Source organism: Fundulus heteroclitus, chromosome 3 (assembly GCF_011125445.2).
Source record: "Fundulus heteroclitus isolate FHET01 chromosome 3, MU-UCD_Fhet_4.1, whole genome shotgun sequence".
Taxonomy (NCBI): domain Eukaryota; kingdom Metazoa; phylum Chordata; class Actinopteri; order Cyprinodontiformes; family Fundulidae; genus Fundulus; species Fundulus heteroclitus.
This window is the reverse complement of record NC_046363.1, coordinates 19,648,095-19,663,694: the sequence shown is the minus strand read 5'-3', so window position 1 is coordinate 19,663,694 and position 15,600 is coordinate 19,648,095. Positions and strand designations below refer to the sequence as shown.

At 39.2% G+C, this 15,600-nt stretch overlaps 1 protein-coding gene across 1 annotated transcript in view; it reads left to right on the top strand.

Moving 5' to 3' along the window:
* Positions 1-15,600, top strand: part of LOC105932440 (receptor-type tyrosine-protein phosphatase U) — a 127,573-nt gene that overhangs the window by 97,132 nt on the left and 14,841 nt on the right. The window contains 4 exon segments of the mRNA XM_036132112.1: positions 1,872-2,026; positions 6,423-6,558; positions 8,800-8,949; positions 11,670-11,984. Of these exon segments, the coding sequence (XP_035988005.1) occupies positions 1,872-2,026; positions 6,423-6,558; positions 8,800-8,949; positions 11,670-11,984 (756 nt within the window).

The following is a 15,600-nucleotide window of genomic DNA, read 5'->3' as shown; positions in this document are numbered from 1 at the left end:
TTGATTTTTATTCCTTGCATCTTTTCACGATAGAATTTAGTGCCCTTTGTTGGATTTCACAGTAGCTGCACCGCCACAACAAATTCCCCATGTTACCAAGCAGAGCGAAAAGTAAAATCAAAGGTAGAACATGAATAGAAGGGATTAGATGCTTGACGGGAAATTGTGCTGATGGATGTGAGGTCCACGTTTTAATCTGAGAGGAATTAACACCAGCAGCTATGTGCCTACCGCCGGCGTGTTTCCAGCATAGCTGCTACTGTGCTGTGCCCCTGATGGCCTCCATCCTGTCAATCTCCGGGGGAGATCTCTCATTGGAAAAGCTCAGAGCGAGGCTGGAGTGACAGTGGCACAAACACAGGATTATCATCACACCGTCACATTCGCTCCCACTTAGGCACGTACGACTGCTTATTTAAATCAGGATGAATTTGGAAACTGGTAACAGTTGTGTATTTTTTCCAAAGCTCTTTGAGTTTTTTGGGGTTTATGTTTTTGAAAAAAGCCTTTGCTTCAATTTATCATCTCTGAGCAGAGGACACAATTGCTGTATGATTTAAGCAGAAAAACCTCCAACCTCACCTAAGGTAACTTGGGTGGCTGAAGTCTAACCATCATACAGAAATATAGCTCTAATTGAATAATTTCTTTGTTTTTTTTAGCCCTCAAAAACCAGCAACAGCTAACACAGAGATATGAAATTTCCAAAGCAATGGGACCATGTCTATTATTTGTCTTATAGCATTTCTTTTAGATGGGGAAGATACATAATTGGCTTGGAAACTCTATGAGTAACTACTTTCCTCCTAGTGTGAGTTATATAAACATTTTAAATCAGATTATCTGCCAAGTTTGATTAATTTAAAAATTAGAATTGATGACTATTTAGTTACTGAATATGTGTTGCTAATGAAAGCTACTGGTGATGATAGTAACTTTATGAAAATTGCCATTTGTTTTTGGTTGTTTCATGTTATCTGTATCACCTCTTGGGTTTTAATGTGTAGCTATTATTCTGCCATCTTCATCAGGACTCTCTTGTTAAAGACATTGATTCTTAATGGGAGTATCCCTGTTAAGAGACAGACTGAATAAAAAAAAATGTAAATAAACAGAAATTATGACCACAAACCTCCACCTTCCCCGTAAAATAGGAATCTGACAGTGTATATAGAGGAATAAAGCTGTTTGTTTTAGAGTTAGATGTTCATATACTATAATCTTAGCATTTGTGTTAACTTTTAAATCGCCTCAGTAGAACAAACAGGAAGGTTGATCCTTTCTCTTTTGTATTGTCTTTTACTCAACCTATTGCTATACTCAAAATAAGACTATTTATAGTTTGAAACTAGGTTTTGTCAGAGAACATGGGCAGTGGAATGATGCTACTGTGAACAATGATTATGTTTCAAAGCGACAGGGACAGAGACTATGAAGAAATACCCACGGCTGTCACTTCTGCAACTTTTGACCGGGCTGTCTGGTTCAATAGCAGTGAGCGAGATGCAGAAATGTTTAAACTTTGAAGAAACATTTAGCTTCTTTATGTTGCCTCTGCATGGCTGCACGCTGTCTGACCAAGGGGGTTATGTTACAATGAAGATATATGAATTCCCAAAGTAGAAATGAGTCTGACTGATGTAAACCAATGAGGGTAGGGCTAGAATTTAGCAATGATTTTAGTTTCATTTTTATTGTTTGTACAAAATATAGTAAAATCTGTCAATTTATCTGATTGAATGGAGTAATTAGACATTTTGAGCCAAAGAGTGGAGGATCAGTCCCAATTTAAAAATGGGGGAGTACTTATTCCACTTGTCCCATTGCTCAGGCGCCTGTGTGTATAAACATTACGCTCTTCCTGTTGACAGAGAGGATACTCAACCAAGCATGAGGTCCGTCAGTTCCACTTCACATCCTGGCCTGAACATGGCGTGCCCTATCATGCCACTGGATTGTTGGCTTTTATACGAAGGGTGAAAGCCTCCACGCCTCCTGATGCTGGCCCTGTGGTGGTCCACTGCAGGTAGGAGGATGCCATAACACTTAATTGTATGTATACATTACTAGTAGGTTATAGTTGTACATTTTAGGTTCAGGTTTTATCATCTGTGAGTAAGAAAACTTCACCAAAAAAACAAAAACCCACCACTGCTGGGTTTAGCCCCTTTTACTATGGGGGCACCAACCAAAGTCCTGAGTTGATGAATGGAAAATGTGACTGTTGAATACTGCAATTTGCTTTTAATACCACTAAGATAAAAAAAACCCGTGGGATTAATGCACAAGCTTCCATATTCTTCGGACCTCGTCTGCACTGCAGTTTGACCGTTTGTTTCGTTTTCTGTTTCCGCTGTTTCTCACGTTTCCTAAAAAGTCCCACCTGCTGTCCACTTCTCCTGCTCGGTATGCTCAGAGCGGCTGTGGACTGCGGTGCCTCTTAGTAGTGGCTGAGAGGGGGAGAAATAGAGAAAACCTTTGAAGTTTTTACTGTTGTAGACTAAAAACTTAGCAAAGCATCTTTTCGCATGCAGTTATTCACCACTGAACCAACACTAAACAACTTTGAACAAATCAAAAGCATAAAAAATGATAAATGCAAAAACAAGAAATACATGTTGAGCCTGTTACATCTGTCCTAATTAAAAAAAAAACTGATTTACTCTGAAGTGCAGCGTTAAAGTCTGGAAATCTAAAATAATATTGAGAACTTCTGCGGACTTTGAGGATTTCTGGTTTTAATGAGCTCCTCCTAATGAATCTTCCTCAGAAAAACAAAATTTGTCATGATCATATGGGTCAGTGTCCTCAGTGAAGTCAGACCCTTTTCATGTTTTTAGGAGTTTTCATCAAATAAATACATGTGAAAACGACTCCAAAAATAAGTGTTATTCTGACAGCACTTTATAGGATGAGTCCTACTTCTGTTTTACACTTGTGTGGAAGTACATGCACCGTTGTTGATGCAAATTTAGCTTGCTGCCTCTTGGCCAGGACTTCCTTTAAAAATGGGGTATCTACTATTGGGGTTGAAGTCTGGGGTATTTTGAAGTCTGGACTAGCAGCGCACCTGCAAATACCCCATAATTCAACTTTTTTACAATGCCCCTATACAGTTTGGTATACTCTAACATACATATATATATAAAAAAAACAGTGTAAAAACATAACATTCATCAAGACCAAACATGGAAAAGCACAGTCGTTAAAGGAACTATACATAAATGTGTTTTTGTCTGGTTAAGAAAAAAAAATTTTTTTTGCAGTATATTATTGATTAAAAGACGTAATTTGATAAGAGCAATTGACTGATTGCACAATTAATCGTGCCCATGATTTTTTAAGTAGGAATAGGCAGCGATATAGTGACAACCTGGGACGACTTTTCTCTGCCAATGGCACGACGTGGTGCGGAGCCGTTGCTAAGCAGCAGCTTTCCGGCGCACAACAGACTTTGTAAACAGAACAGCATGGCATGCATGCAAGTGTTGACCATTCACATAAGAAAATATCATTTACCTGAGATGTAGCCTTTTATGTCATGCAAATGGAAAAAAGTCCCTCAATTACTTTTTCCCCCAGAATATTGTGCACCAGCTTGAGGTGCGTGTTTGGTCTTACAGTTCAAGCTAAATTGTTCTGCTCACTCGGTTTGAATTTGTGCAGAATCAGGTATAGTTCCTTTAATGGTAAAACATAATCCTATCAAATAAAAGCAAGAACGGTGATAGTTTTGAACGATGACACGCTAGGTAATTCTGTTTTGGGTTTAATCTAAGAGGATTTCACTCAGAGTCTTGTTTTAGTTCCGCTGGTCAGGAATTTCAGATGTTCTGCCTCTATGTTGGCCCGCACAATATATTGCAAATGTATCATTGTCACAATATCGCTGTTGTGATGCGTATCACAAGGAGCTGCTTGGGCTGCAGTAAACATTAGCAAATTATTTAAGGACATTCAGGCTCTGTGTGCCTGTAATATATTTCGGTACAATAGTTGTTTGATGCGGCACAGCAATCTTTTACAAGGTAGAGAGGGAGTAAGGTTATTAAATCATTCAGAAATTGTTAGTTTTTTCAATGCCAAAACAGCAGACCTCAACCAGAAGAAACTCTTTCAATAAAACATTGGTGTTGAGATGGAAATAATGACCTTTTTTCATCATTGTTAAAACTGTACGGCCTTGCTCTTATTGGCTTTTTGTCACTGAGAATCTTTATGTAACTTTATGTCTCCTTATAATTCCCACCAAATGCACAGTTTTAATGTAAGAGAAACCCTGAGTGGAAACAGAGGTCACTATGCACTTGAGTTGCCATACCTTATAAGCATTTAGAAACAGATTACATCATATTCTGTTTCTTAAGAACATCGAAATTATGTGATGTAAAAGGGTTGCTGTCTTAAATCATAATAGCCTGATTATTAACCTGTTCCAGTGGCTTGATCGTTATGGGTGTTGCTTGTGACAGTGAGGTTGCAAAGTAATAAGGTAGAGAAAAAAAACAAAACAAGAGTGCCTGAAAAAGATTCCATTAATAAATGGTGGGTCTATAATTGATCTACAGGTATGCCTGTCTGCTTTTTTGACTTGAGATGCTTATCAAATTTTAAATGACAACATGATACCAGGATATTTTTGACTTTACCTCTTAGACTTTTTGATTGTAGACAAAGTGAGGAAATATTTGGATCACTAATGCACAGCATCAATAATAGATTTTGATATTTTACCTCTGAGACTTACTATAAGTCTCAGAGGTAAAAGGTAAGTTAAAGGAAAGAGGTAAGTTTGAAATCATTACTGTCAATGAGAGGCCAGGCTCCTGAATAGAAGAAAACAGATTTTTTTTTTTTTACATTCAAAGGGATGGTTTTCAGTCAGCAGACTCCAAATAGCAGGATGCTATACGTGCTTAGCAGCCGTATATGAAACTGAATCATCAATGTACATCGGAAAACCTAGAAGTTATTCAATAAAATTCAATGTTAAGAGCACAAAATAAAAGTCTGAATTAGAAACATGTATAGATCATGTTACAGGTTCAAAACGATATTGTGGGATAATTAATCACTATCAATTGAGGAGGTGAAAAGCATACAGTATATGCAGTAAAAAAGTGTCCATTTTAAAAACAAAGTGTGACGCAGTTTAATGGTACATAAAAGGACACAACATTGTTTTAGCTACAAGCCCTGCTGCTGCTAGTGAGCCTGACTGCAGTTGCAGAGGAATGAGCTGAAATAGCATTTATTCCTGTACTGCTGGGGCAGACATGCTATGCTTACAGAGCTTCTGAGGGCTCCCAGAGTGTCATATAAAGTAGATGAGATGTGCTGCCCATGATGGATTATAGTTTACTAACAACGTCCTTTCACCCACTTCCTCTGGGGAGTCCAAACAGCACTGCCCGACTGAGCTGGCCCACCGAGCCAGCCTGGAATATTGCAGAAAAACCCACAGAGTCAAAGACATTGGTTCAAAAACTTCTACATTTAAATTTAAATTTACATTTTTTATTTCAAAAGGGCTTATTGAGAAGTAGTCGCAGCATCCACAGCACTATTTCTTAATAATTCCTCATCAGTGCTGCTAAATTATGCAATAAGCAATTGCTTTAAGCTTTACTGATTTTGTCTCTTAACTTTTTTAAAGCCACAGTCATAAAGTTCTATAACGTGGTTCTGGACACACTGAGATAGAAAAAAAAAATCAGTCTGTATCGTGTTTGTTTTTAAGCCCAGCACACCCACAGAGTCAAATCAGTCATTTTATGCAATTGTTCTTGCACAAAAAGTCACTTGAGTAGTATTATGGCCATTTATTGTACTTTAGCATGCAAATAACTGCCATTGCCATGAGATGCGATGCAATCATTTGGCAACAGCAGAATAACATTTTACCTGTTATGTAACCTCCGGTGCTTCATAACTGTGCATGATTTCCTCTCCTGTGGGCATTTTTCTCACAAATATGCATAACAGGGAAAGCACATGCTTTAGATAATTTTTTATATGCGCGCTTCAAATGATATGGACCTCATGATAATATGTTGCACACAGGATAGTTTACCTTTTCTGCTATTGATACAGTACCGTGGATATTTATGTAAGGATGCTACAATGCATTTAGTTTCAATATCAGGGGAAATAAAGGAATTTGTTGTTTAAAAAAATTATGCTACTATGTAAATTGCAGGTGCCTTTTTAGCTTCTAAATTAGGGGAGGAGATGATGTCCATAGGAAAAGGCCTCCTCTAGGCCTGCCAATCAAAATACAGAGAGAGACATTCTAGTTTATTTCAGACAGTGCATGACTGAGAACTTAAGTTGTTTAAACTGTAAATTTCTCTTAACTCGAGATAGTTATTAGGTCTCCAAGCGGAAGGATTTCTCAGCTAACGCTGGCCTTTGTGTTTCAGCGCGGGGGCAGGACGCACCGGCTGCTACATCGTGCTGGATGTCATGTTGGACATGGCCGAATGCGAAGGTGTGGTGGATATCTACAACTGTGTGAAAACCCTCTGCTCTCGACGCATCAACATGATCCAGACAGAGGTCAGAACAAACGTGCAGCGGGGGGGAAAACCTCTTCACATTCAGACTGAGTCACAAGTCTTGTATTTTAATGCACATTCACTCTGCATATTCAGCAGCCCACAAGCCTGGACAGACTGATAAAAACCCTTCAATTAGTTAAGTTATATTACATTCATATAGTCCCATCCTGGTACTTGGATAAAGGTCACTGCAATATTTTTAGATGAAATAAATTGTCTGTCGTTGTGCATTGTGGGGGTGTGAGCTGCCTTCTAGATGGTTCTGGAAATTTAATAGCCATCCCATGAAATGAGAATACAACACTGACTTAGTTACCATTTACTGTTGATAAATGTTCTCTTCATGTTTTGGATACATCCAACACCCCTCTGCACCTTTCAAACGGCACTGACATTAAGATACGGTTCAAATCTAAAAGTACATTTTGTATTGTTTGCATATTTATTTACACACCGTACAAGACAAAAAGTATTCATAGTCGTTGAAAACTTTTACATCTTAAGTTACAGCCACAGACTTTAAAAAACTTTTAAAAGTATTAAATCCATCATAAAATTACAATTGTACATGGAATGTTTTTGTTGCTTTTTGGTTGGCAACCTGATTCTAAACTAACCAGAGATTATTCATTTGAATATAGCATACAAAGTGCATATAAATTTCTTTTGTTTGCAAATCAGCTAAATGAGGCATGATTTCACCTTGTTCTGACCAATATGCTCCTTGGTATTCACTGAAAATGCATCTAGGGGCCCCAGGGACAGTCCTATTCAATGAATCAGAATATTAATGACATTTCTTTTATTACAGTAACTCAATTCACTAAGTGAAACACATCATATAGAATTATTACACAGACTAATGTTTCCAAGCCTTTATTTTTGTTAAATATGATGATTTCCTGCTCACAGCAAATGAAAACGTAATATTTAAGATTAGAGTATTACGTCACACCAATAAAGTGCTTAAAGTGTTTTAATGAACAGTGTGTTTATGTTTAAAGTTACTTTTAATGAGACAAAGGAGCCTCGTTGAAACACGTACTCTAATTCATTGAATATGACTCTATGTATATGACTTTGGCTAAGTGGTGGGTTGAGACGAATTAGTAAATTACTGAATATTTTATGCTACAAGAATGACAAAGTGGTGTGTAATTGTGAAGTGATTAGTGGTTTTAACATTTTATATAAAATAAAATCACAAAGGAGTGGCCTGGTTTCGTATCCAGCCCTGTTTAGTCTGATACCTGTAAAAAACTCTATTGTGACTGATTCAGTGGTTTCCTACTTAGTGACAAAAGTTCAACATTGTGTAATTTAGTCTTAGTGTGAATACAGCTGTTCTGTGAAGCCTGCCAAGACATAGCAAGACATGGCTGTCCTAAACTGACAAACCAGGCAAGGAGGTAAGGAGGCAGCCAAAAGGGGCTCACAGTATGTTTGGAGGAGCTGGAGAGATCCACAGCTCAGGTGGATGAATCTGTCAAAACTACAGATTTCCCTTGATTGTGCTTTCAAACAATGTGGCCTTTATGGAAGAGTGGCAGGAATAATGCCAGAGGCACCCATAAGAAGCCATGCTTGCTGCTGCCATGTTTGGGATACACGTGCTCTGGTCAGATAAGAACTAAATTAAACATTTTAACCTAGATAGATACAACATGTCGCTCAAAACTAACACTGCACTTTTCAAAAGTTTATTTCAAACCTGCACACATTTTACAATACATATAATGATAAACAATACATATGCATGGCTTGAAAGGGGGATGGAAGAAGCAAAAGCTTATACATGTCCAATCCCCTCCCGCTCATCCCAGGGACACTCCCAAGACCACTTCACCCAGAACACATAATCATCATTCTAACTGGGTAATCTGGTCAGAATTAGCCAAGCATTAGATTAGAATATAATGGTGTAGATAAAAAGGGATGGCCCAAATCCAAATGAGACTCTCTGGCAAGACACAAAGACGTACGTCCAAAGATATTGTACAACCAATGGGGCTTGAGTTTGAGCTAGTTGCAAAGAAGAATAGGTAAGAAAAAATATCAGCCTTTAAGTGTCCAAACCTGGTAGCAATACAGTAGGAATTTAAAAAGAAGACACCTTTAAAACCCTGTATATTTCTTAGCCCCCTCTTCTTGTTCTGTTTGTTGTCATTTGATTGCAGCCTGAATGTGCTTTGCACACAGCGTAAACAGCAATAAATGACGTGACCTGTTGTCCTTTCAGGAGCAGTACATCTTCATCCATGACGCCATTTTAGAGGCCTGCCTGTGCGGCGAGACGGCCATCTTGGTGAACGAGTTCGCGGTCGCTTACAAGGAGATGCTGCGGGTGGATTCTCAGAGTAACTCCTCTCCGCTGCGGGAGGAGTTTCAGGTGAGACCGACGGCCCACGGCTCACGCGGATCGTTTTAACATGAGCTAAATGACTTCCGTCGTTATTTCTTCAGAAATGTGTCTTGGTGTGAGGATGCACTTTATCACACGCATTCATATCAACAGAGTGCAAAACCAAACAGATTTATACATGTCTGTGTGTGTGTGTGTGTGTGTGTGTGTGTGTTTGTGCACGGAGGTGTTATTTTCAGTTTTAATTCTGTGTGACTGACATTAAGATCCGCCCCCGGTTTACAGGAACACACTTCCAGAACATTTTATTAGATGTTGATTAAGAATGTGGAGAGCCAGCTGTGTTTCCGCATGTCTTACCCACCTCAACCACCTCCGTGTGCTGCGGCGCTTAACCTACAGTTCCACGTTTAGCATTTCAAAGCGTTACAGGAAGAGGATAATGCTCCGTCTTTAATTTCATTCTGTTTCATCCTCATACAGTATGCATGCTGTTGGAGCGATGATGGATGGATTGTTTATGATTAAGGAATGTCACTGTAGGTGGTGCAGCACTCTGATTACAAACTGTTCCTTCTTCATGAAGGAAAATGTTACATCTCTCTCTTTGATCTTGCACGCTCATCTGTCTGGCGTTGACTTTAAAAGCCCGTTCACCACCCAATGAGCTCTGCCTTTCAGACTGCAAACAGAGATCAGCAGCTCATAGATCTATTATTGATGCTGTGCATTTATGATCCAAAATATTTTCTCACTTTGTCTAAAGTAATTAGAAACGAATGAACAGAGAGTTCATCACGGAAAATTGGTTTGAAGCGATCCCTTTGTCTTTTTTCTTCTTTAACTTCATCGTGTTCGTCTTTATCAAGTCCGTTTGCCCAACGTCTCTTATTATTCTGTTGAGTCAGCAGATGTTCACAGTGATACAGAGATTTGGGTCAATAGATATGAATAGAGGCAGCTTTGGAATTATTCAAACACCTTGTGCTCTTTGGCTACTTCCCTTTAACCTGGCCAGCCATATTGATGATGTGTAGCACTCTCTGTTCTGCACATTATGAACCTGGATCTGCTCCCATCAAATCCAGGAGAGGAAGGACATGCAGCATAACTTTCTGAGCTGATTGGACAAAGCGACACCTGATGTCCGGCTGCCAAAAGGTGGTTTAGCCAGTCATGGTATCAAATAAAAAATGTTGTAAGCAGCAACTTACGCTGGTCAGGGCACTTCTTCCTGTTCTTCTTTCAAAGAAATTTTGGATTCTTACAAAACAGATGTGATAGCAGCAGCTAGCAATGCATTCTCCCATGTTTATTTTGGTCCGGCTGTGGGCTCAGCATCTCTTGCTTTTGTCACAGCTGAGCTGTATGTCCCACCTTAAGCCATAATGCCACAACATGATTGGCTGATCCGTGCTGCGTCGGTTCTCAAATGGTTGAGTAGGATAAGATGGATTCCCGTGTGTTTGTGAATGCACAAATATTGTGAGAATTTAGCTTGCAGGCCAGGTTAACTTCTCACAGTATGTTTTGGACTATAAGGCACACTCAAAATCCTTAAATTTTCTCAAAGATTTATGGTGTGCCTTATTTTGGCCTTATGTCAGAAACAGGGCAGTGTAGTCCAACTACTCTGTCCTCCCGTCAGAGACGGATAGCTCTCACTCTCAGGAGAGAGCAGCGTATGGGGGAGGGGTGATATTACACACTTGGAAAGAATATTTAATGCGCCTTATAATCCAGTGTGCCCTATGGTAACAAACATACAGTTTGTTTTGTATTATGTTTTTCCCCCCCTAGACCAGTTACCCATAACGTTTGGATAAGTGATGGATGGATGGATGGATGGATGGATGGATGGATGGATGGATGGATGGATGGATAGGTGCAAACTGTCCTGAACTTTTAATTTGAAAATGTACAAATGGTCTCTAGGCTACACTACATTAATCGTAAATGTATCCACTCAGCATAAAACAATGAAATTGCCACTTACTGTCAATATACTGTATATTTAGAAATGTTGGCAAACACATTAAAGCGCCTGTATTTTACGAAACAGACACCCGCGTTATCTTTGTAAAAGATTCATCAGCAGACTTAGACCTGGATCTTGCTGAAGCCCTGGTGTTTGTCACGTCTAAATAACAGTGACCACTGTTGCTTTGGGAAATATGTCGGTAAAGGAAACGATCGGGTGTGATGATGAATCACCTAAAGCTTTCCATGTTCTTCTTGACAAGCAGGTCCTCTTGGTCCTGATGACTACTATTTGTCATCCAGAGCTGTGATGATGACCAGCAAGCTAAATGTAAAAAAGCTGAATCTTATGTATGGCTCTAGTTCATAAGACTTTGTATGCGGAACCCCCACCCTCAGTGACTCTTTGAAAAAAAAATATTTTCAGTGTGAATATTTAAAATCACAAAAAGCTACCACTTTAACAGGGGCTTTTACACTTCCTAGAGCCACTGTATGTTAGCTAGTTTGTACAGTTCAACAATGGTTTCTGCTTCAGTTCAGCTCAATCAGCAGAACTTATTCAGCTTACAGCACTCAAACAGCATTTCACAAGTTGTCTAATCTTTAACATGCCGTTTTTGGTTTTTGCACTCTGTGTCCCCGTCTTCCTTCCTCCCGTCTGACTTACTCCTCAATTCCTGTCGCTTCTCACGTTTAATTTCTAAAAACGCTCCTTTGATTTTGGTTTTATCCTCTGCTCCCATCTTTAACATTTCCATTTGCAGACGCTGAACTCTGTGACTCCCCACCTGGATGTGGAAGAGTGCAGCATCGCTCTGTTGCCCAGAAACAGAGAGAAGAACCGCAGCATGGACGTTCTGCCGCCCGATCGCGCCCTGGCCTTCCTGGTCACCACAGAAGGGGAGAGTAATAATTACATCAACGCGGCTCTCGCTGACAGTTTCCACCGGCAAGCTGCCTTCATTGTGACCCCTCACCCTTTGCCGGGTACCACAGCGGACTTTTGGAGGCTGGTTTTCGACTACGGCTGCACAGCGGTCGTCATGCTCAACCAGCTCAACCAGTCAAACTCCGCCTGGGTGAGGACAAAGACTTCTGTGCAATTTTATTGAATCTTTCGCTTCACTAAAACACAGAAGCTGCTGTTCGCTGTGCAGCTTTTTGCTTTCAGGCTCAAGGTTGTTTGATCTGCACATTTTCCTACCTTTTGCTATTTCAGTATTTTGCTCCATGCCATTTGTCAGGCTTTGATCCGTCACCACGTAGGTCTCAAGGCAGGACTAGTTAACAGCCATCCCACTTCTCCATTTCAGTCCCCAAGATACGTCCCTAAACAGCAGGGCTGCGATCTCCCCTCAGCCAATTCTCTGGATCCTTTTTGTGACCGACCCCCTGTTCCCTCACCACTTTCATTATCTATCCTGCAACAATCCAAGTTCTTTCTTTTAACTTTAAAGTTGAAGAAGAAGAAGAAGTTTAAATGACTAATCACTGCTCGTAAATTAACACCAAAAAGCAAAATGCATGTGTTGTAGATCTATTACAGACGGTTGTAAACTTCAGCTGATGATTTCTGTTAATTGCGATGATTGGGGCTTCATTGGCTTACAATGAAATTGGAATATTGAATAAGTCCAACAAAAAATATTTTCAATGCAGAAATAGTGGATTACTGAAAAACTAGAGGAACTCCCTCAGTACTTAGTCAGGGCTCATTTTGCATGAATTACTGGAGGGTGGCATGCAGGTGATCAGCCTGTGGCTCCTCAGAGGTGAGGAGAAAGCCCAGGTTACTTTAATTGTGGCCTTCAGCTCGTTTGGGTCTGGTGTCTCTGATTGTCCTTTTTCCAGCTCTCCATAGATTCTCAAAGGGTTTTAGTTTTGGCCAGTTTGCTGGTCAGTAAAGCGCAGAGAAACTTTGGTCATTAAAGCGGTACTTTTGGCAGAATGGGCCGGTGGCAAGCTCTGCTCGAAAATGAAATGAGCGTCTCAATAAAACTTTTCAAAAGAGGGAGGCATGAAGTATTCTGAAAGCTTTTAGTGGACGTCTGAGCTGACTTTGGATTTGATAAAACACCAAAACCAGCAGATGACATGGCGGCCCAAATGATCACTAACTATGGAAACTTAGATAGACCCTAATGGACCTGAAGCAATTTGGAAGAAGCCTCTCCACTCTTCTTCCAGACTCTTGGACCTTGAATTTCAAATGAAACGCTTGTGATGTTGTTTCTGCTTAAAACAAAAATTGCCACTGCTGTAGGCTGTGATCTGGATTTATCTGTCTGTGGTGGCCGTTGAAGCACTGAGTCCATTTTCAGTCCACGCCTTCAGCCCCAAACGTTCTAAAGGCTTTTGCCTCACAAACCTCTCAAGGCTTCTGATATCCTTGTTGCTTGGGTATTTTTTCTTACCACAGTTTCTCGATCCTCTCAACTTTTATAAGCTGGGATACAGCTCTCTACAAACAGTCAACATTTTAGCAGTCATGTTTTTTGCCTCTTGTGGAGGTCATCAATGACTATAGCCACAATAATCAAATTAAAATTAAAGAAATCCTCAAATTTAATCTCTCTGTGTAAAATGAATACATTTACGAGTTTCACTTTTTGAATTTAATTGATAATATAAATGCACATTTTGATCACATTCCTATTTACTGAGATGCATCTGTAAATATTTAGATTACCAGTCATGGAGGACAAATCACAAAATAATCCTCTCTAATATGATGATAAAATTACTTTTTCTGAAGCGTTTCCATGAGTGGCTACCAGACTGTATGAGGCAAATGAACAAAAGATATTTAAAACATCTGCTGTAAATACTGCTTTAAGCATCAATGCATACATTTAATGATGTCTTTCAGTTTTTCATTAAGATCAACTCATTCTGCTTTCAAATAAGTTGAGCCATTTCCGTGTTTCTTGAATAGGACAGTAAAAAGGGATCATTACAGTAATCAAGCACAGATTCATTGAAATGAAAGCAAGTAAAATATCCTTGATTATGATGAAAGGAAAAGAAAGACTTCATTCTTTATGATATTTTTTTCAGGTGGGAGGAAAAATAACATGCCTGTGGCAGCTATGTAGGAGCTAACATCAAAGTTCTGAACTGATGCAACCTGCAGGTTTATAAAAGTAAGGACAGAATAAGCAAAGAGACAAACATCAGTTGGACTTGATACGCTCTGACATGTCAGGTTTCCCATGTTTTCATGAATAATAGGAGGCTGACAAACAGGCAGCACCTAACGATTAATAAAGTATTATGCAGGGACAAAATAGTGGGGTCTGATCCTACTTTGGCAGGTATTTGATAAAAAAAGAACAATAAATGTCATGCAAAAGTGTTAAGGCAGAATAACACCACACAACATGGGACGATACCCAGAAAGAGACAAATGTTTTTAAGCTACACAAGAGAATTTACAGCGGAAAAAAAGAGAGACATGAAAGACAATAAGTTAATACATTTTCTCCAGCATTGTACTGAGATCAGACATGGCAGCAAACAGTGTAAGCACGTTTTAAATTCATTTATGGAAGACCCACAGTTTTTTATGAAAATGCATAAATATAAGTAAATAATAATTCTGGGATGAATTATTGATAAAGAGAGGAATGTTGCATCTCAAATAGATAATTTTGTCTTCACATGTTGAAGAGAAGATCCATGAAATTGAAGGTTGTGAGGATTACAGTTTAAAAATAAAACAAAGTTTCCCCACTGTTTAGAATATACAAATTAAATATTACATAACAACATACAGGTTTTTTATGTGTAAAATTGGTAGTTCTCGTTCCATAGAAATTTAATATGCTACTCATGGCTTTGTTTATATTTTCTGGGGATATAGAAGAGCGTGAATCCCTTGAAGTAAGCTTATTGATGTCTGATAACACGCGGCTCCTCCTCAGTAACGGTTGGATCCCACGTATGCAATGAAAAGCAGACACGTTTTTATATTCCGAGTTGGTTATCCTTCCCATTTTGACTAGTTTGAAGGTGTTTTAGCTTACCAGGACATGTAGGTTTAGGTTCAGGCTGTGCTTTTGTTCGCACAGACTGTTACACATAGCTACTGAAATGAAGTGACTGACTCCTATACCGTGTGCATGTATATGCACCTTAATTGCTCTACCCAGCATCAAGCAAAACATATTTTTATGTTTTGTACCATCATCAAGGTAAAAAAAAAAAAAAAACTCTTTATTTATTTATTTATTTAACAGCCGGTTAAATTGGTCGTAATGACTGTGGCTCAGTGACTGCTGCCTTTAGACGTATACCAAACACTGCTAGTAAGCACTTTACTCCTCATTCTGTATTTTAATACAGTGTTGCATCACAGATTATTACATAATAGATTTCTCATGACATGGTGAATAAAATCATGGACATATTTGGAGCTGAGCATAGCCAGTGATGGTACCAAATAATCAAAAACAGAGCCAGCTGCTGGATCCTCACTTAGACGACTTCATAAGATTTGTCATATTCTGTTATATTCACTTTCCCTCCCTGTTGGCTGGATGTTATTAACTTTTCTTCTGTGAACTGAATTTTGTAAAACATTTTATGTGAAGTAAAGATACACCAAGAAGTGGAGCTGGTGACTGGAATCATAATTTTCAGCTTTGTTGACCATGGCCACCGGCTGGTCAGAGACTCGAAAATCCCATCTTTTTC